Source organism: Aotus nancymaae, unplaced genomic scaffold (assembly GCF_030222135.1).
Source record: "Aotus nancymaae isolate 86718 unplaced genomic scaffold, 86718_ANA_hifiasm-v0.15.2.pri h1tg000058l, whole genome shotgun sequence".
Lineage (NCBI taxonomy): Eukaryota > Metazoa > Chordata > Mammalia > Primates > Aotidae > Aotus > Aotus nancymaae.
Window position 1 is genome coordinate 7,589,130 of NW_026988472.1, and position 25,584 is coordinate 7,614,713.

At 48.8% G+C, this 25,584-nt stretch overlaps 1 protein-coding gene and 1 non-coding gene across 4 annotated transcripts; both read right to left on the reverse strand.

Moving 5' to 3' along the window:
- Window positions 1–728: 728 nt before the first annotated feature.
- On the reverse strand, window positions 729–8,329 carry LOC135269935 (melanoma-associated antigen D4). 3 transcript variants are annotated; one of them, XM_064364591.1, is made up of 13 exons: window positions 8,238–8,329; window positions 7,053–7,263; window positions 5,932–6,786; window positions 5,224–5,427; window positions 5,057–5,120; window positions 4,781–4,860; window positions 4,301–4,392; window positions 3,559–3,638; window positions 3,431–3,473; window positions 2,942–3,004; window positions 1,879–1,993; window positions 1,129–1,559; window positions 729–933 (listed from the first exon to the last, which is right to left on the reverse strand). In XM_064364591.1, exons 2-13 carry the CDS (start codon window positions 7,260–7,262, stop codon window positions 924–926), a joined length of 2,247 nt encoding a protein of 748 aa, XP_064220661.1. In that variant the 5' UTR covers window position 7,263; window positions 8,238–8,329; the 3' UTR covers window positions 729–923. The 3 variants fall into 3 exon arrangements, with proteins under 3 accessions (XP_064220661.1, XP_064220660.1, XP_064220662.1); XM_064364590.1 differs by having other exon boundaries at window positions 7,053–7,293; XM_064364592.1 differs by having other exon boundaries at window positions 1,117–1,559; window positions 7,053–7,293.
- On the reverse strand, window positions 2,238–2,364 carry LOC135270001 (small nucleolar RNA SNORA11). Its single transcript, XR_010338229.1, has one exon. It is a non-coding gene; the product is annotated as a small nucleolar RNA SNORA11 (small nucleolar RNA).
- Window positions 8,330–25,584: the final 17,255 nt, after the last annotated feature.

A 25,584-nucleotide genomic window follows, 5' to 3' on the forward strand; every position in this document is an offset into this window, starting at 1 on the left:
GCCCTACCTCAGAGCCCTCCAGACATCACCCAACCCTTGAACACTCCAGGACCTAGGTAGACCTGGTGTCGTCCTCACCGGGAGAGCCCTGCCTCTGGGGGAGAAGGGCCACGAAGCCCCAAAGAGGCCGCCTTCCGTCACAGGCGACGGACTGTGCCCGCCTGCACCGTGGGTTGTTTTCATGACATCCTGCTCCCTTGGCAATCACGGCCCCTCCTCCTACCCACTGGAGGGCTGCCAACATCACTGCGAGGCCCACCTCATTGTCCGTCAGACTCTGTACCGAGGATGGGGTCCTGCACTGTGTGGGTGATGAGCCCAGGGTTCCGGAACAGCATCTCCGAGGAGGGGGTGCGGGAGGTGGGTCCTGGCGAGAGCCTTGGACCCTGTCCCCGGTGGGAGGGGCAGTGGCACCGGCGCCAAGCTGCCGTCTTCCACCCCACCCCCTCTCTGGCCTCCCTTTTGCCGTGCCCCTGGGGCTGCCGGTCAAGGCTTGTAGAGAAATCACATAACCACGAGCGCTGGGGCCTCTCCAAACTCCTGGTCGCACACTCAGGTGCAACCAACACCCGCACCTCCCAGCATCCCACCTGTCCCTGTGGGCCTTTTTGGCAGAGGTGGGGCCCACCTGCCCCAGAGAGCCTGAGGAAGTGGCCTTGCTACGAGCCCAAGCACGGCCAGGTACAGTAATGGGGGGCAGGTAAAGGAAGAGACGTCCACATTAATTTTGCAACTTTAATGTGACACTGATACCCAAAACATGAAAGCACAAGGAAAAGCACACAACGAAAGCAGGAAAAGCAAAGAGAGCTGCATCTTGCACGCCACTTCCGACGGACAGGAAGCAGCGGCCTAGGGTGCTGTGTCCAGAGGGAATCTGAGAGGAGGCGCTCTGGCTTGGCCAGTAAGATCTCTGCAGTTCATCAGCGGTGCCTGTAAAAGCACAGGAAACCAAGGTGACAACATCCACGGACACGCTCGCGAACCGGGGTGGGGTGTACGTAACAAAATAAGTGTCGGCCCACGCTGTCGCCGTCGCCCCCACCCCCCACCCCGGCCCTCCCTCTGACATCTCGCACCCCCCCGCAGCCCTCCTGCAGAGTCCCGTTTCTCTACCGAAACTCTTACTGGATCCAGGAGAAAAAGCTGGCGCCAGCTCTGGCGGCATTTCTGGTGCGGATGGTGGAGCTGGTGCTAGGGCCGTCTAGGACGCTGGTGCTGGCCCCTCCGTTGGTGCCACTGCTCACACCAGCTCTCCACGTGGCCCTCCTGTTGGCACGGTTGCTGTTCAGAATGTACTGATGGTATCTGGCCCAGAAAGCAAAGGGGATCCTGGCCCAGGCGTCGCCAAAATCACCGTCCTCGTCCCAGGTCAGGAGCTCGACCTGTATGTCATCCCAGCTCCACCGTCCAATCAGAGCCTCATCCCCGATGTTCATCTGGGCCCTCATCTGGGCCCTGGCATGTTCCTCGGCCATATCCACATCCATCTTCTTGAAAGCATCATCCACAGCCTCCAAGAAACGAGCCTTCCACTCCCGGGGGTCTCGGTTCTGATTCTGAGGAGGAACAGGGCAAGTGTAGACACGGAGCCACCCCACACGGGCTGAGCGCCCTCGGCCCGCCTCACCCCCTCCTTGTGCTTTGCCTAATGCCATCAAAAACCAAGACCACAGGGATCGGGGGCCCCTACTATCCTGTGCCAGACCTGGGGTTCTGCCCCATCTGTGACCTTGTGTAGGGGGCTCAGGTCCTCTGTGAGTGTCGGCACCCTTAGTGGAATACAGGATCACGGGAAGGAGGCCTCGACCCAGAAACCAGCAAGATGTGGAGAACACCACCCCCAGTGCGGGGCACCGGACAGAGGCCCTCCCTTACCTGGGCGATGAATCTCAGGACCCTCATCTTGCTGGTCTCATGGCGGGCGCGCAGGCCCCACAGGAATTCATACTCAGGCGGGTTGCTGTTGGGGATCTTCTTGTATTCCAGGTACCTTGGCGTGAGAGGGAAGGAAACTTGGCTTGTAGCCAAGCAGACCTGGCGCTGAATGGATGGGTCCCCGGGAGCCCTCCTCAATCTGATGCCGCAGCCCCGCCCCTGGAAGAGGACTGCCCCGCCCCTCCAGCCCTTCTCTAATCCCCAAACCCACTGGCAGGACTTCTTCCTGCAACGGTGAGGCCTTCAAAGCCTTTTGCCATTGGTCCTCCCCGGAGGCCACGTGGAGGTGCAGGGGGGACACATGTAGGGCCTTTATCTGTAGCGAGGCCACAATTTTATGCCCCTCATCACTACGAGCCCTGATTTCTGTTGGGTGTGTGTAATCAGAGGAGCCATTCTTCAGGCCCCCTGCTCTGAGCACACCCCGCCTGGAGGGTCTTGGCCACACCCTGGCAGAGCCCTGGAGAGGCCCACCAGAGGAAATGACCAGAAAGGGAGAAACAGCCAGCCGGGAGAAGCGTGCCCCAGACATCCTCCTGAAGTCCTGACCCTTTGTGGGTGTGCATGTGCGCCTGTGCGTTGGCAAGTCCTCCAGGGATGGGGATAGGGTGGGCCCTGGCCTGAAAATCAGGAGATTCTGGGCTGAGGCCCTGACCAACTGTGAGCCCCGCTCAGAGGCGCCCCCTCTGTGAGCCCCGGGTTCCTTAGGTGTAAACCGGGGGGAACCGTTGTGTCAGTCTACGGGGCAGGTGCTCGAGGAGACGGTGGCTGTTATCATACCTCACACCGTGTCCTCCCGTGACGTGCGCTCCCTTTTCCCAACACCGCCCTGGCCTTCGGCTCCCCACACGCTCACATAGCCCTCCCGCCACTCACTCCCAGGCCAGAGGCACCCATCATCCCTCCAGTTGAAGATTTCAGACAGGAAACGATGGCTTTCTCAGCCAGACCAGAGCAAAAGGATGCCCGAGTGAGAGACGCAGTTAGCTCAGGCGATACTTACTTCTGCTTCACAAAGTCATCTGTGATGAGCTTCCTCAGATCGCCAAGGAACGGGTGCCTCACCCTGAGGGCAAGGAAAGGAATCCATGAGCAGAGACAGCGGCAGTGCCCGCCCCACCCTGCACGCCGGCAGGGGCCCTCGCTAGCATGACTAGGAGCTTCCCGGCCCACGGGGCATCGCCGTGGAGGCCTGGGCACGCAGCAGAGGCCAGAGGACGGTTTGTCAGGGATGCGTGCCCCAGGCAGGGACATGATGGAGCCCCTGACTCTGACTGTCTCTCTTACATGTCATCTGGGGCCACAGAGCAGGGAGGAGGCTGAGCAGCGTCCGGCACCACTTCCCATCCGCCCCACCCGGTGAGACCCTTTGCTCTCTACCGAGCCCAGGGCACCCCACGCCCCTGGGCCAGACCGCCAGCCTATTGCAATCCCGGGACCTCTTTGGCCAGAGGACAGCACACAGGGGAGGAGCTGGGGAGCCCAATCATACCCAGGGCGCAGTCCCATCTTGCGTAGTGCCTCCCAGAGGACAGCTGCGAGGGGAGAGGAGGTTCGAGAGTTTGGCACCCAAAAGATGAGACTGTGGGTGGCCCCCCAGCTGCAGGTCCAGCCACTCACCCTCACTGGCACGGTTGCCATTCATGAAGATGACGCCCAGAATCACCAAGAGGAGACTCAGCCTGGGAGTGTCCTTGGTTCTAAAGGTGTGGAAAGAGAAATCCTGTTTAGCAGCTATTTGCCTGAGAGACCGCACCAGGCTCTCCCAGCTAGGCCCTCTCAGGTTTCCCGGCTGGAGGGGAACTCTTCCCAGGACAGGCAGGGTTCACTGGCTGCTGGCAGACCGTTCGCACCTCCGCCTGAGACTTAATCACCTCCTCTATGAAACGTGGGTACTAACACTTCCCTGACAGGGTCCCGCAGGGGACAGGGCGAGGCAGGGAGCCGAAGCTCTGCAAATGGTCAACGTGTGTCCAGAGACGTCTCCAGACCTTTCCTGCCCCTTCCGCATCAGGACCTACACTGAGGAGGAAGCTCTCCCCTAGGCCAGCTCTGCCGGGCCCAGGCCAGGCAGGCAGGAGGAAGAGGCGAGCCACTTTCCTCGGAAGCTTTGGGGGCAAAGCCCGACAGCGGCTTGGGGAGATGTGAGGCAGCAAGGCCTCACCCCAGGCTACCGTAGCTCCTTTCATCCAGCAGTCACCAGGCAGCCCTCGCTGTGTGTGGGAGGGAGCTATGCACCGCACTCAAGGACTCAAGCTCCGTCTTCCTGCTTCGCTGGGGGGCGGTTGGGTGGGGGGAGGTTCGGGCAGGGGAGGGGCACCACCCCACCGAGGGAGGCCATGACCCGCTTTCCCTTTCTTACTTTCCAAGGAGGCGAGCTGAGGAGTCCCGTGTGCAGACGAGAATATACAGGTGTTCTTCCTTGTCGATCTCCTTCAGGTGGATCCCAAACTTCTACATGGGAGAGAAAGTAGAGCGTGAGATCCAGACTCCATGCGGGGCATCCTGCCGGCAGAGAATCGATTCCCGGCTGGAAGGGCTCCTCAGCAGGCAATCCAAAGTCGTGAGCGAGGGCGGAAGACGACAGCACTCGGAGGACCCTCCCTGTGGGAGCTGACGCTGGCAGAGGCGATGAGACCCACGTCGCGAGACGGTGACACACTCAGAGAGCGTGAGACAGAGAAGCCGAGGGCAGGAAGCACGGGTCAAACTGCCAGTGCAGTGGAAGCTCAGAGTAGGGGAGGTTAGGGTCGGCTCCAGAGACTGGGCCTTGAGGGTCTGCAGGGTCACGCCACCCCACGCCCACTCTTCCTCCACAGAGCTGCTGCCATCCTGCACCCACCTTTTCCAGGGTGTACGTTGCTCGTTCAATGATCTCAGGGAAATGTTCGTCATACTCTCTGATGACATCCTTCAGCATGTCTGCGGGAGGGGGAAGAGTTGGAGAAAGCACCTGGGCTGAGCAGGGATCACAGAGCTGTAACCCCCTGGTCAGCCCCGCGGAGGGTGGCACGGCCAGAACCCCGTCGTCCCGTGGCGACAGAGGGACCCGCCGCGGCCCGCCAGCAAAGGGGTGCCCACAGGCTAGGGGGTGGCGAAGGGGGCACAGGCTGCCTACCTGAGCGCTTGATGGGGATCTTCTTGTAGTCCTTAATCATCAGGTATTTCACCAACTTATTTGCCTGGAGAAGGAGGAACACTCGGGGAGGTCAAGGCCTGGGTGACGGCAGAGAAACGGCCCGCAAGGGAGGAGAGGAGGGAGGTGGGGGAGGGCGGGCTTCTTACCCTCTCTTGCAGAAGGGTCACGTTGCGGGGGGGCAGGCACAGTACGTGCCTTGAGGGTATCTGGGACCTCGGGGCCGCCGGGGGCCGAGGGGCCAACTGAGCCCGCACGGTCAATGAGGGCGGTGATGCTCTCCAGGTGGGCGGGACCGCAGGAGGCTCTCTCTCCTCCTCGCTGCTCTCATACTCATCGTCCAGGTGCTTGGACTGTATCATTCGAGAGAGGAGAGACCCAGGGCTACCAGGCTCCCCGTGCCAAAGCGCCCGGCACGCACCTCTCCCGTAGCAGGCTCTTGGAAACGAGAGCAGTACCAGCAGCGGCTGGCATGTGCTGCGTGCTTACTAAGTGCCAGGCACTCAGCCAGCCTCTTCTCCCACCAGTCCTGAGGGTAGGGACTACGTGGAGTGAAAACATGCTCAGCAAACTTGTGTTGGAGAAACACGGACTAGCTGAGAGGAGAGAGGAGGGGAGGGGAGGAGGGGAGGAGAGGGGAGGGGAGGGGAGGAGAGGGGAGGGGAGGGGAGGGGAGGGGAGGGGAGGAGAGGGGATGGGAGGAGAGGAGGGGAGGGGAGGAGAGGAGGGGAGGAGAGGGGAGGAGGGGGAGGGGAGGGGAGAGACAGGGGAAAGAGGACAGGAGAGGAAGAAGAGGGAGAGGGAGGAGAGGGAAAGGACAGGAGCCAGAGGGTGTGGAGGTGGTGGGGGGATCTCACCTTCTTGGTCCTCTTGCCTCCCATCCTGGCCCAGGGCTCAGCACTGTGCTGAGCAGTGGCAGCAGCTGCACCCTCCGGCTCAGGGATGCTTGTGGCCATCTTGGCCTTGGCAGCAGCTGCTGCCACAACGTTCTGAGGCTCCACCCACCGAGTCTTGGCCAGAGCCTTCCCAGACTTGGTGGTCTTGGGTCGAGTGGCTGCCATCTCCCTGCCAGGTCCCGTCTGGGACACCCCGGAGGCAGCACTGGGGCCCTCTGTGGCAGCCTCTTGGGCTGGGGCAGGTCTCTTGGGGCGTGGGAAGGCCATGCCACTGACACCTGCCGGCTGGGTGAAATCAAAGACATCGTTCGGACCCAGGAAGGCTGTGCTGGGCCGGGTGGCGTCCACCTCACTGGCACTCGGAGCCCGAGAGAAAGCACAGGCGCTACTAGGGCCCTCGGTAGCAGCCTCCTGGGCCGGGGAGCCTGTCTGGGACTGTGCAGAGGTTGCCGGGGCCCCGGGGGCGGCCATCTCACTGGTGACTAACATCTGGGAGGTCTGCGGAGAAGCAAGGGGGGGCTCCGGGCTGGGCCCCTGAGCCTCGGCGGCGGCGGCGGCGGCGGCGGCGGAATAGGTCGAGGGCTGGGTATCCTCTCCTGAGACCTGCGGCGTGGCCACCCGGTGGCTAGCCATCACCTGATTGAAGGCGCTACGGGCAGCGGCGGCAGCGGCCCGAGCCGCACGGTTGGAGGCGGCGGCGCGGGCAACGTTGGCAGCACGGGCAGCCGTCTCATTGGCAAGTGTTTCCGGATCCAGCTGCAATGCCTCCACCAGGGTCTGGGCCAGCACAGGGTTTTCCAGTTCCCAGGGCTCATTCTGCAAGGCCAGAGAGAGGGGTAGGGGAAGGCAGGCCGCTCGACGACACACTTGTGTTAGCGTCGCTGGGCGGGCCAGCCTCTTCCCAGCAGCCAGCCCAGGACACCCCAAGACCTTCCCAAATCCTCTTCTTCCCAGCAGGGGAGGGAAGCTTTGGGGAAGCCGGGCAGCCCTTTCCCACACAACCCTCCTTGCTTCCCCCCTCCTCCCTCCTCCATTCACAGGGGAAAGGCCCCGGCGAGCAGGCGGCCTGGAAGGAGCCTCACCGACAAGATGCGAAGGCCTGGACCCAAGCTTCCGAAGGCTCTGAGGATGTGGATGTCAAAGCTGGTGAGGGTGCCATAGCCGCCAAAGGCACCGAATTCTTCATAGTCGTTGCCTTCAACCATCTCTTCCTCCCCGACTTCGTCGCTACCCTCGTCCATGTCCTCAACACTGTAGTTTTCCGATTGCACGCCGAAGCTTCCCTCAGCCATGCTGCGGGTCCCAGGGAGAAGAGAGCTCTGCCTGAGAGGGAGGGTGAAGCAGCTGCAGGGGGAGGGGGCGGGATCCAATGGGAGGCGGCATCTCCCGGGACGTGAGGGGCGACAATCATCAGGTTACTAGGCAATATTAGGCAGTAAAAGGCTGGTGGGGGGGACGGGGGGAGGGGGCAAGCGGGGGAGAAGAGGATTTGGCTTTCTGATGGGGTAGACTTGGTCAGGGACAGAGCCCAAGGAAAGGGTCAGAGGAGGTCGCGGGCGACGCCGCACCGAAAGCGGAGTTTAGGATGGGCAGGCTCCCCATCCCAGTGGCCAGATTTGAATGGGGGGTGTTCTGGAGGGCTGGGGTCCCAAGAGTCCCAAAGGGGATGCATTGGGGGAGAGAGAAACAAAGGGTTTGGATGGAAGGGCCAGAGAAGGGGACCGGGATGAAGGGGGAGCAGATGGGAGCGCTCAGACATCGCCGGGGACAGCGGCAAGCGACAAGCTCTGCGAAACAGAATCCCAGGGACCTTTTGGCTAGGTCCGGGCAGGGGGCCTAGGTGGGGCTCAGGCTCCAGCACTAGAGGCGGATGGAGGAGTGGGGGCCTCGGACCTAGGTGAGACTCCAATCGGAGCGCTGGAGATCTCAAACGGGAGGACTGGCACTCCAGGAAGGGGGCAAGCGGTCAGCTCGGTTCGAGTAATCTAGGAGTGGTTGGGGTGGGGGTGGGGCCTCCGGTCCAAGGGAGCTCAGCTCGGAGCACACGGGTCTGCTAAGGGGGTGAGGATCCTGGGCTCTGGTTTCCGTAGGGCTCAGATCGGGGCGCCTGGGTCTGGTGGTGATGGGGGCTCCTGTCTAGACCTTGGCTCTAACGGGGTTCCGGTTCTGAGTGCTTGGGCTTTGTTCAGATCCGGAGGCGGAGGGAGGGCGCAGCGTGCCGGGTTCCACTCGCCCTCTCCCGGTCCTGCCTGGGGCTGGATCCTTACCTTCCCCGGGGCTCCAATGGCGTCGGTCCTCAGCACCAGGAACCCCGCAGCCGCGCCCTCGCCTACTGCTGCCAGCACAGCAGCCCGGACCACCCCGCCCCTTTTCTCCGTGCACCCCCCGCGGCTGGGTAGCCTGCGCATGCGCGGACCCCTCCAGCCCGCCCGCTTTCCCAACAAAAGCCCTTTCCTCCAGGTCCCCAGTGCGCATGCGGTTCCGCGGGTGGGTGGGCGGCGGGGTCGAAGTCGTAGTGGGGGGGGCTCTTCCCGCCAGATCCGCTTCATTCCTCCTCCTCCTCCTCCCGCGGGCGCGCACACTCACACCCTGCAGTGCAGCTCGACCCACCCAATCATCTCTTCTCAGGCCCCCCACTTTTGCACAAGGTTTCTCCGTCCTGCCCTGCCCTTTCACCCGAACTCCTCCAGCCTGGTCTGGGATCCACTATGCCCCATCTCCTCCGCACGGCCCCTTAGGTCACAATTAGCGAGGTCTCACAATTAGTGAGCTGGGTCTCTAACTGCAACAAGTGGCAATCCTCAACCTGCGGGGCGACGAAACGGACGCGGCCAGAGGATGGCACTTCCCTTTGTGTGCTTCCCCACTAGCCAACTCTCTGGCCGCAGACACGCTGGGAATATCTGCTTCCTCAGCTACCCTTTATGCAGCTTGTATGTCACAGAGGGATCTGTGCTGGGGCTTGTCTTCCCCTCACAAGCAGCCCTGGGAGGTGGATGTCAGCATCCCCACTTGACAGATCGGGAAGCCGAGGCACAGACACGTTGCACGAACTCGACCACAGAGCCAGGAAACAGAAAATGCAGAATTTGGGCCTGGCTCTTCCAGACTCCAAAGCCCACCTCCTGCTCCTGCTGGCCTGGGGACTGAGGCACTGCCTCCTCCGTGCGAGTGACAGACCTTCCCCACCCCAACGTCTGTCCCAAAGAAGCAAGGTTTGTGCTGTAGGAGGCCTAAGCTCATGCTCTGCCTTCAGGACACAGGCAGGCAGAGGCCCCCCACCTGGCCTCTGTGGCTCTATGTGGTTCCATCCAGGTATGAGAATTGCTCCGCCTGGTCCGCTCTCTGCTCACATTGCCAGGCCTCTTCCATCTCAGTGACACAATCAATCATGCTGCCGCTGAGACCCCCCTGGTGTCCGCTAGGACAACCAGGCACCTGTGTGCCTGAGCTAATGACCCCACAGGCGACAAGCCCAGCTCAAACTTCACTTTTGAGGTCCAAGTGCATAGTACTTTCGCCCGCCTGAGTGCCATCTCCAGTTGGATGTCTTTTGAGGCAGAAAATGCTGTGGTCTCATCTCCAGTCGGACCTGGATTGTTTGTAAAATTCGTAGTAGAGTTTTATATTTGTTTTTATGTCTGCCTCACCAGGACCCCTGTGTGCAAATGGAAGCTACTGCCAGGACGGCAGGCAGCTCGTACTCTCCGCTGACCGGTATCCCTTCTGCCCGGCTCTGTGGCTTCCTCCAGCTGCTGTATATCAATCTCTCCTGTCAGCGGCCTGTGTCTCTTTGGCCCTTCCCCTGTAGCATGTCCTCTGTGGGAGAGGAACACACCCTGCAAACGAAAGCCTTCAGAAAGTGCTACGTGCTGATCACTCCAAAAATCTACAGCCCCAGTCTGAACTTCACTTTTGAGGTCCGAGTTCATACATTCACCCACCTACGTGGCATGTCCACTTGGATGTCTCAAGGGCTCTTCACGGTTAGCCTGTCCCAAACTGGTCACTTGGTATACTCACTCCTCCCACACACTCACACAGCCCCATCGTTCCGGTTCCCCCCGCCCCACCCATCTTCCCAATCCCAGTAAATGGCACCATTAGCCACACAACCACTCACTCCAGAAACTGGGAGTCATCGATTGCCACTCCCCCTTTCTCATACACTGCATCCAGACGGGCAACCTCTGAAGGGTCTCCAGAGCTGCCTCTCCGTGCAGCTGTCCCCTCTCCGTTACTCCCGGCAAATTCTGGTCGGATGGACCTCTCGAGCTCTCAACTCTGTCTCCTTCATTCAGACTGTCCACCGGGGGCTCTGCTGTGTTCAGCTCCGCTGTGCTGCAGCCTGCAGACTCTATCCGGACAGGAAGTTGGTGGGATTGGGAGATCAGAGGGCTCACCTGGTCAGGTTCCCTTTCTCTCAGGGACCACTGCGGTCAGGTTCCCTTTCTCTCAGGGATCACTGTCCCGTGTGCCGGCGGTGCCAAGGTGTTAAGCCTTATAATTTGTTGGTCTATACGTATTTAGATGAGATGGGAAATCTGCTTCTCGTTAATCCGTCATGGCTGGAAATACAAGTATCCAGCAGATTTCTTAATTTTCTTTTCACTGAGCCCTGTGCTTTCACGATGCATCCATGTTGCCACGCATCATCTAAGGTATATCCAAGCTGCTACGCACAGAGAAGGCGTCGGGCGCATCCATGACATTTGACCCATCTCCTCTCCCGGAGATTTACCCTTTCTCCTAAGTAATTATAAAATCAGGAAAAATCATGAGAAACATTTAGATGTCCAAAGAAAATAACGACAGCACACTTCTCGTTAGCAATATGGAAGTCAGAAGTCACGTGGCACGCCGTCTTTAAAATCGCCAAATAAAAATAAATGTTAACTCTTAAGTCTATACTAAATGAGTATCCTTTGAAATGAAGTTAAAATGGTAGGTGTTTCGACATACAGAAGTCGAAAGAATTTATCATCAATAGAATTGCACTGTAACATTTTTTTTAAAACTTTTTAGTTTATGTTTGGGGGTACACGTGAGGGTTTGTTACTTAAGTAAACACGTGTCACCGGGATTTGTTGCACATACTGTTACATCACCCAAGTATTGAGCCCAGTGCCCAGTAGTTATCTCTTTTCTGCTCCTCTCCCTCGTCCCACCTCCCCCCAACTTAAGTACAACCCAGGGCCTGTTGTTTCCCTCCTTGTGTTCACAGTTCTCACCGTTTAGCTCCCAATTATAAGTGAGAACGTGTGGGATTTGCTTTTCTTTTCCAGCGTCAGTTTGCTGAGCTGGTAGCCTCTAGATCCACGCACGTTCCCACAAAAGACATAGCCTTGTTCTTTTTTATTGCTGCATAATATTCCACGGTGTATATGTGCCACACTTGCCTTATCCAGTCTGTCACTGACAGGCATTTAGGTGGATCCCATGTTTTTGCTTTTGTGAACAGTGCTGCTGTGAATAGTCCGGTGCATGTGTCTTTATGGTAGAATGCTTTATATTCTTCTGGCTATATGCCCAGTAATGGGATTGCTGGGTCAAATGGTCGTTCTGCTTTTAGCTCTTTGAGGAATTGCCGTACTGCTTTCCACAATGGTTGAACTAATTTACACTCCCACCGACAGTGTATAAGGGTTTCCTTTTTTCAGCAACCTCAGCAGCATCTGTGTTTTTTTTTTTTTTTTTTTTTTTTCCTTCAGTTTTTGATAATAGCCACTCTGACCGTTGTCAGATGGTATCTCATTGTGGTTTTGATTTGCATTTCTGTAATGATCAGGGATACTGCCCTTTTTTTCATATACTTCTTGGCTACATGTATGCCTTCTTTTGAGAAGTCTCCGTTCATGTCATTTTCCCCCTCTTTAATGGCGTTGTTTGTTTTTCTCTTGTAAATCTGTTTAGGCTTTTTACAGAGGCTGGGTATTAGACCTCTGTCAGATGAATAGTTTGCCAAGTCTTTCTCCCGCTCTGTAGGTTGTCTGTTTACTGTGCTGTTCGTCTATGTGCCTGGTTTTGTACCAGTACCAGTACCATGCCGTTTTAGTCACTGTAGCCTTGTAGTGTAGTTCCTTTTGCTTAGGACTCCCTTGGCTATCCAGGCTCCTTTTCGCGTTCCATACCCATTTTTAAATATTTGTTTCTAGTTCTGTGAAGAATGTCCTTGGTTGTTTGATGGGAATAGTATTGAGTCTATAAATTGCTGTGGGCTGCTGTACAGCCATTTTAACGATATTGATTCTTCCTGTCCGTGAGCATGGGATGTTTTTCCATATGTTTGTGTCTGTTCCGATTTCTTTAAGCAGTGTTTTGTAATTCTCATTGTAGAGATCTTTCACCTCCCTGGCTAGCTGTATGCCTAGGTAATTTACTTTTGTGTGTGGCAATTGGGAATGGGATTGCCCTTCTGATTTTGATCTCAGTGTGGTTGTGGGTGGTTTATAGGGATGCTAGTGATTTTTGTACATTGACTTTGTATCCTACAACTTCACTCAAGTCGTTCATCAGCTGAAGGAGCCTTTTTGGGCCAAGACTGTGGGGTTTTCTAGGTATAGAATCTAGGTAGTTTGGCTTCCCCTCTTCCTATCTGGATGCACTTCATTTATTTCTCTTGCCTGGTCGCCCTGACCAGAACCTCCAATACTACGTGGACTAGGAGTGGTGAGAGAGGGCAACCTTGTCTTGTGCCAGTTTACAAGGGGAATGCTTCCAGTTTTTGCCCATTCAGTATGCTGCTGCCCGTGGGTTTGTCACAGATGGATTTTTATTTTTTTGAGGTATGTTCCTTCAATACCTAGTTTAGTGAGGGTTTTTAACATGAAGAGACGTTGACTTTTATAAAAAGCCTTTTCTGCATCTATTGAGATAATCATGTGTTTTTTTGTTTTAGATCTGTTTATATGATGAATCACATTTATTGATGTACGCATGTTGAAGAAAACTTGCATCTGGGGATGGAGCCTACTTGATCGTGGCGGATTAGCTTTTTCATGTGCTGCTAGGTTTGGTTTGCCAATATTTTGTTGAGGATTTTTCATCGATGTTCATCAAGGATATTGGCCTGAAGTCTTTAGTTTTTTGTTGTTGTCGTTGTGTCTCTGCCAGGATTTGGTATCAAGATGATACTGGCCTCATAGAATGAGCTGGGGAGAACTCCCTTCTCCTCAATTTTTGGGAATAGTTTCTGTGGGAATGGCACCAGCTCTTCTTTGTACATCTGGTAGAATTCAGCTGTGAATTCCTTAGGTCCTGGTTTTCTTTTTTTTTTTTTTTTTTCCTTGGTAGGCTATTTATTACTGATTCAATTTCAGAGCTCATTATTGGTGTGTTCAGGGAACCAGTTTCTTCCTGGCTCAGCCTTGGGAGCAGGTACGTATCCAGGAATTTATTGATTTCTTGTAGGTTTTCTAGTTTGTGTCTATAGAGTTGTTTACAATAGTCTCTGGAGTTTTTCGGTATTTCTCTGGGGTTGGTGGTAGTGTCCACTGTGTCATTTCTGAGTGTGTTTATTTGGATCGTCCCTCTTTTTTCTTTATTAGTCTAGCTAGTGGTCTATCAGTCTCATTTTTTCTTTCCAATAACAACACCTGGTTTCACTGATCTTTTGTATGACTTTTTGCATCTTAATTTCATTCAGTCCAGCTCTGATTTTGGTGTTTTCTTGTTTTCTGCTAGCTTTGGGGTTGGCTTGTTCTTGCTTTTTCTAGTTCCTCGAGGTATGGTGTTAGATTGTGAATTTGAGATCTTTCTAACTTTTTGACGTGGACATTTTGTAGTAAAATCTTTTCTCTTAACACTGTGTTTGCTGTCTCCCAGAAACTCTAGTGTGTGGTAGCTTTGTTTTCCTTAATTTCAAAAAATTTCTTGATTTCTTCCCTAATTTCACTGTTTACCCAAAAGTCATTCAGGAGCGGGTGATTTAATTTTCTTGTTATTATTTGGTTTTCAATGATTCCTTCGTATCAATTTCTGTTTTTATTGTATTGTGGTCTGCGAGGGTGGTTGGTAATTTTTCAGGTTTTGAAATTTTTCTGAAAATTGATTTATGGCCAATTGTGTTGGTCAGTTTTACAGTATGTTTCATGTGCAGATGAGAAGAATGTAGATGGCTGTTGTTTTGGAGTGTAGAGTTCTGTAGAATAGTATGTTCAGTCTGTTTGGTCAAGTATTGAGTTCAGGTCCGGGGTCACTTTGTTAGTTTTCTGCCCGATGATCTAGTACTGTCAGAGGGGTGTTGAAGTCTCCCACTATTATTGTGTGGTTATCTAAGTCCCTCTGTAGGTCTCTAAGAATTTGTTTCATGAATCTGAGTGCTCCTGTCGTTGGGCGCCAGTACTTCTATTGTTGGGTATGTGTATATTTAGGATAGCTAAGTCTTCTTGTTGAATTGAACCCTTTACCCTTACGTAATGCACTTTTTAGGGAAATCACAACTTTCTTAATCTTCTTGGCCTTGGCAAAGATTTTCGAAATGAGACACCCAAACCACAAACTCAAAAGGAAAAAATATTAATAAATCTGATTCCACCAAAATTACGTTTTTTTGGTCTTTAAAAGCATTCTTTTGAAATTGAAAGAGAAATCCACTGTCTGCGATAAAATATTTAGAAATCATATATATGCAACGCAGGACACTTGTAGACTATAAAGAAGTCTTAATAACTCAATTATAAGAAGGCAAATACTCAACCACAAAAATGGACAAAAGACATCAACAGACTTCCTCACCAAAGAAGATATACAGATGGCTAATAACCACACAAACAGATACCATCGTCTATCATTCTGGAAACGCAAATTAAAACGAAATTTAAATACCGTTGTAGATACACGTGCATGATTGAAATTAAAATAACGATTCTACCCAGCGCTAGCAATGATGTGGAGCTTCTGAATGATGAAAACATTTCCGAAGAGGGTTTGGTAGTCTCTTACCCAGTTAAATGTACACCCCCCATACGCCAGCCATTCCGCTCCAAGACATACACAGGAGAAAAGAAAATATATTTTCATAGGATTACCTGTTCATGAATATTCCTAGCAAGTTTATTTGTAATAGCCAAAAGCCCGAAGACAACCCAAGTGTCCATCAACAGGCAGATGAATTACGAAGTTGTGGTATGTCCATACAATGGAATACTACAGCACATTAAAGAGAAATGAATTGTTGATGCTTATGACAACATAAATGCATCTGAAATTATGCTGTCTGAAAGAAGCCAAACCAACAAAGAAAAGGGTACAGGGAGTGAGATTACCTTTATTAAAGTTCTGGAGTTTCAAAGGAGCCCAAGGATATTTTTGCTTGTGGTAGATATGTTCATTATCTGGACTATGATGATTGTTTCACAGGTATGATACCAAAACTTGTTGGATCGTATATGTTAAATATGTTCAGTCTAACATTTGTCGATTATCATTAATAGGGCTGTGAACAAGCCGGGAGTGGTGGCTCACGCCTGTAATTTCCCAGCACCTTGCGGCCAAAGCAGGAAGATCACATGAGGCCAGGAGTTCAAGAACAACCCCAGCAACATAGCGTGACCCAGTCACTACAAAAAATTTAAAAATTAGCCAGGTGTGGTGGCACATGCCTGTAATGCCAGCTATTTGGGAGACTGAGGCAGGAGTATCACTTCAGCCCAGGAATTCCAGGTTGCAGTGAGCTAAGACGATGTCACTGCACTGCAGGTTGGGTGACAGAGCAATACCCTGTCTCAAAAAAAAAAAAAAAAATAGACACAGTATGCGATATCCATAGCTATCTATATATCACATTACATGACATATATAATGACATATCTAAAAATAATTTTATGTAAAGCAAGAACACATGTCACACAGTACACGTTTTTCATCACATAAGAGAAATGAGAAATAATAAACATACTAGAATGGTACGTTTAGATGAGCAGGGCAGAGTGGAAGTAGAGAATGCAAACAAAAAGGATCAAATAAATGAATGGCACGAAGAGAGGGACCTTGCCTAAGAGAATGGCAATAACAGTGATATAAGCCAGAAATTATTTTCTCAGCCCTCTGACCCTAACATATCCCCCACTCTCCCCTTGCTTGAACTATTCTGATCTTGTCTTAGGCCCCTGTTGAAGCCATGCTTGTTACTCCTAGAGACTGACTTTATAGTTTTACTCCCAATACCCCTGAACTGGAGAACCCTCTTTGCTGTTCACCTGTCTACTTTATGCTTATTTCCAAGTCCTCAGCTTAAATGTCACTTCTTCATGATAGCATTTGCTGGCCACAAACCACTTCATCCTCAATTTAAATTATTTATGTTCTTTTACTTTCTCTTAGTGCTCTGGAAACGTCCTCTCTACCATTTATCCCAGTATGTGTCATAATGATGTATAGTTTTAGAGGGATCCTTTTTGAAACATCTCTCTCCCCATTGCAGTGACAGCCCCATGGTGAAAGTTATCATTGTCTGTTTTTTTCCCCACTGTATATCCTAAGGGCCTAGTCCAGTGCCTGTTATATATTAGACTCTCAAATATGTTTGTTGGAGGCATGAATGAGTGAACGAATGAATGAATTGAAAAACCAAATGGAAAAGATGGATGGCTTGACAGAGAGACTGGTGGATATATGTATGTACTCACGGTCTTCCCACATGTTGGCTTCCCTGGTAGTGGGAAACAAACAGGGGTGTGTGTGGGAGAGCAAAGGGATGAAAGAATCTCAAACCTGTAATATAGAAGGAGAAAGCATGGATGGGAGAAGGATGGAATGAAAAGCCAGTTGGAAGACTGAAAAGATGTAGGAAGGAGGGGGAGAGAGAGAGAAAGAAAGGGAGATAGAGACAGAGACAGAAAGAGAGAGAGAGAGAGAGAGAGAGCAGTATGCAGAGACGGCAGAGGCAGGGGAGATAGGGAAGAGGTGGAGGAGAGAGACAGGAGACTGTACTACAAGGTGACAAACAGAAAGCCAAGGGCAGGAAGAAAGCAAAGGAACACCTCTTCCTGGCGGCTGCACACTGATCAAAATATGAAATTCCGCAAGTTCCCCTTTTCTTTTCCTTACCACAAGCTCTTAACATTAGCTATGAGAAATTAAAGCTGTTTGTAAAGCTTAACATAGCCGAAGTCCCACTTAAGGCATTGCTTTTGGTGAAAAGCTAGTTGTTGACGTCTCACCAGTAATAAAGCTGCAGGGAAAGGGACAAGGACAAGAAGGCACTCCTCTTTCAGAAGCAAGCTGCATTCATGTGTCTGTGTGGGAAACACATATTGTAAAGGTAATAGACTGATGTATGCATTGCTGTCAGAGGAAAAAAGAACAAAATATCAAGTCTTTTGTATAATATTCCATGGAGAATTCCCCACCATGGGGCACAGGGGGTGAAACTGAATCTTCTTCTTGGGTACAAAATGTGGAATTCCGGATGGAATTTGCCCTGCTGCTAGTATTGGAAATTCACTATATCAAACCTCTAAAATGGAATAGAGAATTTAATTTTACAAGCCATAAAAATGTTGGAACCATGATCATTAGATACCAAGAACAGTTTTTGCAGGTATTTTAAGGGTAAGAAGACCCAGATAAAACAGTCATTTTCTTTAAATGTTGATTTTTCCAAAGCTCTACAGTGTTTTAATTCACCATAGGCCTGAATTGTTCCTTGATCCTGATACAGTATTATGGGCAATATCTTGAGTAGTTGAATGAGCTGTAATGGAGAAATGCTTCCCATACTGAAGTTTCTGTAATACTGTGATCTTAGCTTTTTAGTAAGCTCTTCCTTTTCTCTCTCCCGAAACATGGATTTGTTAAATTTTACAATGATTCAAGTCTTGCTATCTTTTATTGGTGCATGTGGCAAAGGTATGGCTTTACAGTGGTATTTATTTGGGAAGGATGAAGGAAAAAACCATTATGACAACTTGTAAGAGTCCAGCATCAGTTGTCCATTGGTAACTAGCAGCCCTAGAACAGGTAATAGAGACTTAACCAAGGGGCTGATCAACTAGCATACTTGTGAGGCTGATTCAGAGTAATTACTAAGAAATAATTTATAACCAAGTAAACCCCTTTTATATTAAGATCCTTTTGTGGGGAGGGATTGGTGAGAAGCCAACAAGTATTGTGCCAAATGTTTTCAAAATATTTCTTAGTAATAGCTATAATAGATTTCTCAAAAGAGCAGTAGTGCTATGTATCATCTGTTCTAAGGCAATTATGAAAGGTGTTTCATTTTTATTTTATTTCGTTTTTTTGAGACAGAGTCTCACTCTGTTGCCCAGGCTGGAATGCAATGGCCCAATCTCAGCTCACTGCAACCTCTGCCTCCTGGGTTCAGTTGATTCTCCTGCCTCAGCCTCGTGAGTAGCTGGGATTACAGGTGAGCACCACCACGCCTGGCTAATTTTTGTATTTTTAGTACAGACGGGGTTTCACCAGGCTAGTCAGGCTGGTCTCGAACTCCTGACCTCGTGATCCACCCACCTCGGCCTCCCAAAGTGCTGGGATTACAGGCGTGAGCCACCGCGCCTGGCAAGAGAAACATTTTTTAGATTGTGTGCAAGAAAAGACAATTATTTAAATATAGTGGAGTACTTACTGAAGAGGACCTAGGGGTCAATTGTAAGAAATAGCAGAAGCCAGTGAGTTGGTCATAGGATGTGTTTCCAACTTACACGATCTAAATGCCAAATTCAAAGTTCTTAAAGATAAAATGAGGCCTAAATAAGGACCACCTGCTTTCTGTGAGACTAGTGTAAGTTCTCACAGAAACATCTACAAGAAACAATAGCAGATAGGGAACTATGACCTCCCCAAATGAACAAAGCAAGAAACAACTGACCAACCCTAATGAGATGATCATATGGGAGCTTTCTGACCAATAATTCAAAATAGTAGTTTTAAGGAAATTCTTTGATCTCCAAGATAACACAGAAAATCAATTCAGGAATTTATCAGATAAATTGATTTATTAATTAATTAATTTATTTATAATTTTTGTAGAGATGAAGTCTCTCTATATTGTCCTGGCTAGTCTCAAACTCCTGGCCTCAAATCATTGCCTGCTTCAGCCTCCCCAAATGCTGGTTACAGGCATGAGCCACCGTGCCCAGACTGTCAGAGAAATTTAACAAAGAGATTGAAATAATAAAACAAATCAAACAGAAATCTTGGAACAAAAATGTTTATTTTCTAATGAACTGAAAAATTCATTACAGGCTCTCAGCTGCAGACTGGATCAAGCAAAAAAAAAAAATCAGTGGGATCAAAGATAGGCTATTTGAAAATACATAGTCAAAGGAGAAAAAAAGAATGATGGGGAATGAAGATCATCTGCAAGATACAAAAAATTACCTCAAAAGAACAAATCTAAGAATTATTGGTGTTCAAGAGGAATTTGAGCACGATTAAGGGGTAGGAAGCTTTTTAAAGAAATACTAACAGAAAACTTTCCAAACTTGAAAAAGAAAGAAATATATCAGGTACAGAAAGATTAGATTATATCAAACAGATAAAACTGAAATAAAACTACCCAAAGGCATATAATAATCTATCAAAGGTCAAGAGCAAAGACAGAATCTTAAAATCAGCAAGAGAAGGCCAGGCGCGGTGGCTCACTCCTGTAATCCCAGCACTTTGGGAGGCCAAGGTGGGCGGATCACCTGAGGTCGGGAGTTCAAGACCAGCCTGACCAACATGAATAAACCCCGTCTCTACTAGAAATACAAAACTAGCCAGGTATGGAGGCGCATGCCTGTAATCCCAGGTAGTTGGGAGGCTGAGGCAGGAGAATCTCTTGAACCCGGGAGGCAGAGGCTGTGGTGAGGTGAGATGACAACATTGCACTCCAGCCCAGGCAACAAGAGTGAAACCCTATCTAAAAAAGAAAAGAAAAGAAAAGAAAAGCAGCAAGAGAAAAGAAGCAAGTAACATATAAAGGAGTTCCAATTCATCTGGCAACGAACGTCTCGATGGAAACCATACAGACTAGGAGAGAGTTTTATCACTTTTTCAAAGTGCTGAAAAAATACTGCCATTTAATAATACTGTATCTAGCCAAACTTTCATCAAATATGACTTTATGATATTAACTTTCATTTTAGATTCAGGGGGTACATGTGCAGGTTTATTCCACGAGTATATTGTGTGAAGCTGAAGTTTGGGATATGAATGACCCTATCACCCAGGTAGTGAGCATAGTAACCAAAAGTTAGTTTTTCAATCCTTCCCCCTCCCTCATTCCTTCTTCTAGTAGTCCCCAGTGATGATCGTTGTCATCGTTATGTCCATGAGTACCCAGTGATTGGCTCCCATTTAAAAGTGAGAACATGCAGTATTTGGTTTTCTGTAGCAGTGTTAATTCATAGGATAGTGGCCTCCAGCTCCATCCATGTTGCTGCAAAGGAAATGATTTAGTTCTTTTTGATGACTATGTGATATTCTATGGCATAGTATGTACCTCATTTTCTTTATCCAATCTACCATTGATGGGCACCTAGTTTGATTCCATGTCTTTGCTATTTGAATAATGCTGTGATGAACATACAAGTGCATGTTTTTTTTGTAGAATAATTTCTTTTTTAAAATTTTATTTACTTTGCTTTTGGTGCATACTATATCTGGCATTTCTCCCCATGTTATCCCTCCCCACCCTCCCCTCCCTCTCCACCCCCTAATGTCTCTCCCCTACCCCTCCAACTGCCCCCAGTGTGTGATGCTCCTCCCCCTGAGTCCACGTGTTCTCGTTGTTCAACACCCCACCTATGAGTGAGAACATACGGTGTTTGGCTTTCTGTTCTTGTGTCAGTTTGCTGAGAATGATGGTTTCCAGATTCATCCAAGTCCCTACAAAGGACAAGAACTCATCGTTTTTTATGGCTGCATAGTATTCCATGGTGTATATGTACCACATTTTCCTTGTCCAGTGTATCATCAATGGGCATTTGGGTTGGTTCCAGGTCTTTGCTATTGTACACAGGGTACATTCAGTAATGGAATTGCTGGGTTGAAAGGTAGTTATGTCTTACGTTTTTTGAGAAATCTCCAAACTGCTTTCCACAGTTTCTGGACTAAGTTACATTCCCACCAGCAGTGTATAAGCATTCCCTTTTCTCTGTAGCCTCACCAGCATCTGTTGTTTTTTGACATTTTGTTAATAGCCCTTCTGCCTGGCATGAGATGGCATCTCATTGTGGTTTTGCTTTGCATTTCTCTGGTGAACAGTGATGTGGAGCATTTTCTTCCTATGTTCTTTGGCCACATGCTATCTTTTGAGAAGTGTCTGTTCATGTCTTTTGGCCACTTTTAATGGAGTTATTTATTTTTTGCTTGTGGAATTGTTTATGTTCCTTATAAATTGTGGATATTAGACTTTTTTCAGGTGCATAGTTGGCACATATTTTCTCCCATTCTGTAGGTTGTCTTTTTACTCTGTTGGTAGTTTATTTTGCTGTGCAGAAGCTCTTTAGGTTACTTAAGGTTCTACTCGTCAATTTTTGATATTTTACAATTGCTTTTGAGGACTCAGTCATAAATTCTTCCACAAGATCAATGTCTAGAATGGCATTTCCTAGGTTTGCTCCTACTATTCTTTTAGTTTAAGGTCTTACATTTAAGTATTTAATCCATTTTGAGTTGGTTTCTGTATATGGTTAAAGGTAAGGGTCCAGTCTCATTCTGAATATGGCTAGCTAGTTATCCCAGCATCATTTATTGAATAGGGAGTCCTTTTTCCATTGCTTATTTTTGTAAACATTGTCAAAGATCAGATGGCTGTAGGTGTGCAGCTTTACTTATGGGTTTTCTATTCTGTTCCATTGGTCTATGTGTCTGTTTTTGTACTAGTACCATGCTGTTTTAGCTAATGTAGCCTGATAGTATAGTTTGAACTCAGGTAAAGTGATGCCTCCAGCTTTGTTATTTTTGCTTAGGATTTCTTTGGCTATTTGGGCTCTTCTGGTTCTACATAATTTTAGATTTTTTTTTTCTAATCTGGGAAAAAATGATGTTGGTAGTTTGATAGGGATAGCATCGAATCTGTAGATTGCTTTGGGCAGTATGGTTATTTAAATGATATTGATTCTTCTAATCCATGAACATAAAATATTTTTCCATTTGTTTCTGTCATCTGTAATTTCTTTCAGCAGTGGTTTGCAGCTCTCCTTGGAGATCTTATACTTGCTTGGTTACATGTGTTCCTAGGTACCTTATTGTGCTGTGATTATTTAAAGTAGGATTGCGTTCTTGATTTGGTTCTCAGCTTGAATATGATTAGTGTATAAAAATGCTACTGATTTGTGTACATTGATTTTGTATCCTGAAACTTTACTGAAGTCATTTTTTCAGTTCCAGGAGCATTTTGGCAGAGTCATTAGGGTTTTCTAAGTATAGAGTCATATTACCAGCAAAGAGAGACAGTTTGACTTTCCCTGTTTGGCTGCATTTATTTCTTTTTCTTGCCTAATTGCTCTGGCTAGGACTTTCTCAAGTATCTTTTCTGCCCACAGTGGAATAAAAGTTGAAATAAAAAATAAGAGGAATCCTGGAAAATAGAGATACACATGGAAAGTAAAAAACATGCTTCATAATGACCGATGAGTAAATGAAAAAATTAAAAAGGAAATCAAAACATTTATTGAAATAAGTCAAAATGGGAATACAACATACCAAAATCTATGGGCTACACAAAAGCAATACTAAGAGGGAAGCTTATAGTCATAAAATCCCACATAAAAAATGGAGAAATAAACAATTTAATGATGCATTTTAGGAAATTAGAAAATCAAATATGTACCAAACTGAAAACTAGGAGAAGGAAAGAAATAAGAATGATCAGAACAGAAATAAACTAAATGGAGACTAAAAACCCTCAGAAGGGATTTTGAAAAGATGAAGAAAATCAACAAACATGTAGCTAGACTAAGAGAAACAGAGAAGACCCTAATAAAATCACAAATGAAAAAGGATACATCGCAACTGAGACCACAGAAATATAAAGACTATTAGATATTATTATAAACAACCATATGTCAACAAACTGGAAAACCTAGAGGAAGTGAATAAATTATTGGACACAAACAACTTACCAAGAGGGAACCATGAAGCAATAGAAAACCTCGACAAACCAATAACAAGCAATGAGGCCAAAGCCATAACAAAATGTCTCCCATCAAATAAAAGTGTAAGACTCGATGGCTTCACTGCTGTATTTTACCCAACATTTAAAGGCCTAATACTGCTTCTACTCAAACTGTTCAAAAAAGTTGAAGAGACTGGACAAGGAAAATGTGGCACATACACACCATGGAATACTATGCAGCCATAAGAAACGACGAGTTCATGTCCACCATAGTGGAAAGCAACACAGGGCAGAACTCAACCAGCACCCATGGAGTGAGCATTTAGAGCAGCCATAGCCGGAGATGAACTGTCCATCCCAGATGTCGACACCTGAGTTCCAGCAAGCCCTGTCACTACAGGCTAAAGTGCTATGGGGTCCTAAATAAACTTGAAAGACAGTGTATGCCACAAGGACTGCAATTTCTAGGTGAGTCCTGGTACTATGCTGGGCCCAAAGCCAGGTAGACTTGGAGTGCAGACAATGTAGTGATGTACCAGCTAGGGCAGCCAAGGGAGTGCTCATGTCACCCCTCCCTCAACCCCAGGCATCACAACTTGCAGCTCCAGGACAGACTCCTACCTTCTCCCTGAAGAGACAAGAGGAGAGGGGAGAGTAAAGAAGACTGTGTCTTGCAACTTGGGTACTAGCCCAGCCACGGTAGAATAAGGCAACAGGAAGAGTCCTGAGGCTCCTATTAGAAGCCCTAGCTCACAGATTACATTTCTTGACACACTGTGGACTGGAAGGGAACATGCTACCTTGAATGGAAGGACCAAGTTTTGGAAGGACTTATCACCTGCTAACATAAAAGACCTTGGGCCCTGAATAATCATCAGCGGTAACCAGCCAGTGCTTGCTATGGGACTGTGGTGGTGGTGGCTACGGGGAGAAACACCTCTGCTTGAGGAAAGGGGAGGCAAGTGTGTGAAGGACTTTGTCTTGCAGCTTGGGTGCCACCTCTGCCACAGTTTAACAGAGCATCAGGTAGATTCCTAGGGTTCTGAACTCCAGGCCCTAGCTCCAGAAGAACAACTCTTGACCCACCCAGGGGGAACTTGCTGTCCTCAAGGGAGACTGATTGGCTTCACCATCTGCTGATTGTAGAGCCCTTTGGCCTTAGGTGAATGTAGGCAAGCAGCCAGGCAGTGGTCACTGTGCGTATTGGGCAAGACCAAGTGGCATGCTGACTTTGGATCTGACGCAGCACAGTCCCAGTGGTGAGTACTTAGAGGTACTTGTGTCATCCCTTCCCCAGCTGCAGGCAGCTCAGCACAGAGACTCAATTGGTTTGGGGTAAATTAAGGAAAGAAAACAAGAGCCTCTGTGACTTAATCCAGGTAATTCGCCAGGATCTCTCACCCAAGACCACCAAGGCAGTAAGAGTCTGCACAGAGTCTGCCATACATTGCTAGACTTAGAGTGTCCCCTAATGTAGATAAAGCTGCAGTGACCAAAGGTTTAGAACAACACCTAAATCCCTTTGAATATCTGGAAAGTCTTCCCAGGAATGATGGGTACCAAGCCCAGACTGTGAAGACTACAATAAATACCTAACTCTTGAATGCCCAGACACTGAAGAACATCCACAAGCATCAAGATCATCCAGGAAAACATGACCTCACCAAATGAACTAAATAAAGCATCAGAACCTTCATTCACTGTTGGTTTAAAGGTACATTACTACAACCACTATGGAGAACAGATTGGAGGTTCCTCAGAAAACTAAAAATAGAGCTACCATACAATCCAGCAATCCCACTGCTGGGTATATGCCCCGAAGAAAGGACATCAGCATACTGAAGACATGTCTGCCCTCCCATGTTTATGGCAGCACTATTTACCACAGCCAAGATTTGGACGTAACCTATGTATCCATCAATAGATGGATACTCTTCAGTCATAAAAAAGAGTGAGATCCTGTCATTTGCAACAACATGGATGAAACTGGAGGACGTTATATTATATGAAATAAGCCAGGCACAGAAAGGCAGCTTCACATACTTATGGGAGCTAAAAATGAAAACAGTTGAACTCATGGAGATAGAGAGTAAAAAGATGTTTACCAGCGTCTGCGAAGGGTTAGGGGTAGGGGGAGTGTGAATGGTTAATGAGTACCAAAAAATAGTTAGATCGTATAGTTAAGATCTAGTATGTGATATCACAAGATAACTACAGTCAATGAAAGTTTATTGTACATTTTTAGGCCAGGTGCCATGACTCTTGTCTGTAATCCCAGCACTTTGGGAGGCCAACGCAGGAGAATGACTTGAGTCCAGGAGTTCAAGACCAGCCTGGGCAACATAGAGATACCCTGTCTCTATATAAAGAAACAAACAAACAAACAAACTGTAAGTTGTGGCACGTGCCTGTAGTCTCAGCTATAGGGGAGGCTGAGGTGGGAGGATCACTTGAGCCTGGGAGGTCAAGGCTGCAGTAAGCTATGATTGTGCCACTGCACTCAGTCTGGGCAACAGAGTGTGACTAAATAAAAGTATTGTACACTTAAA

Coding starts and splice junctions, on each gene's coding strand:
- LOC135269935 (XM_064364591.1), bottom strand. CDS start 7,262: ATGGCTGAGGGAAGCTTCGGCGTGCAATCGGAAAACTACAGTGTTGAG. Junction 6,787..7,052: donor CAGGCCTTCGCATCTTGTCG/GTGAGGCTCCTT, acceptor CTGGCCTTGCAG/AATGAGCCCTGGGAACTGGA. Junction 3,005..3,430: donor AAGATGGGACTGCGCCCTGG/GTATGATTGGGC, acceptor CCTTGCCCTCAG/GGTGAGGCACCCGTTCCTTG.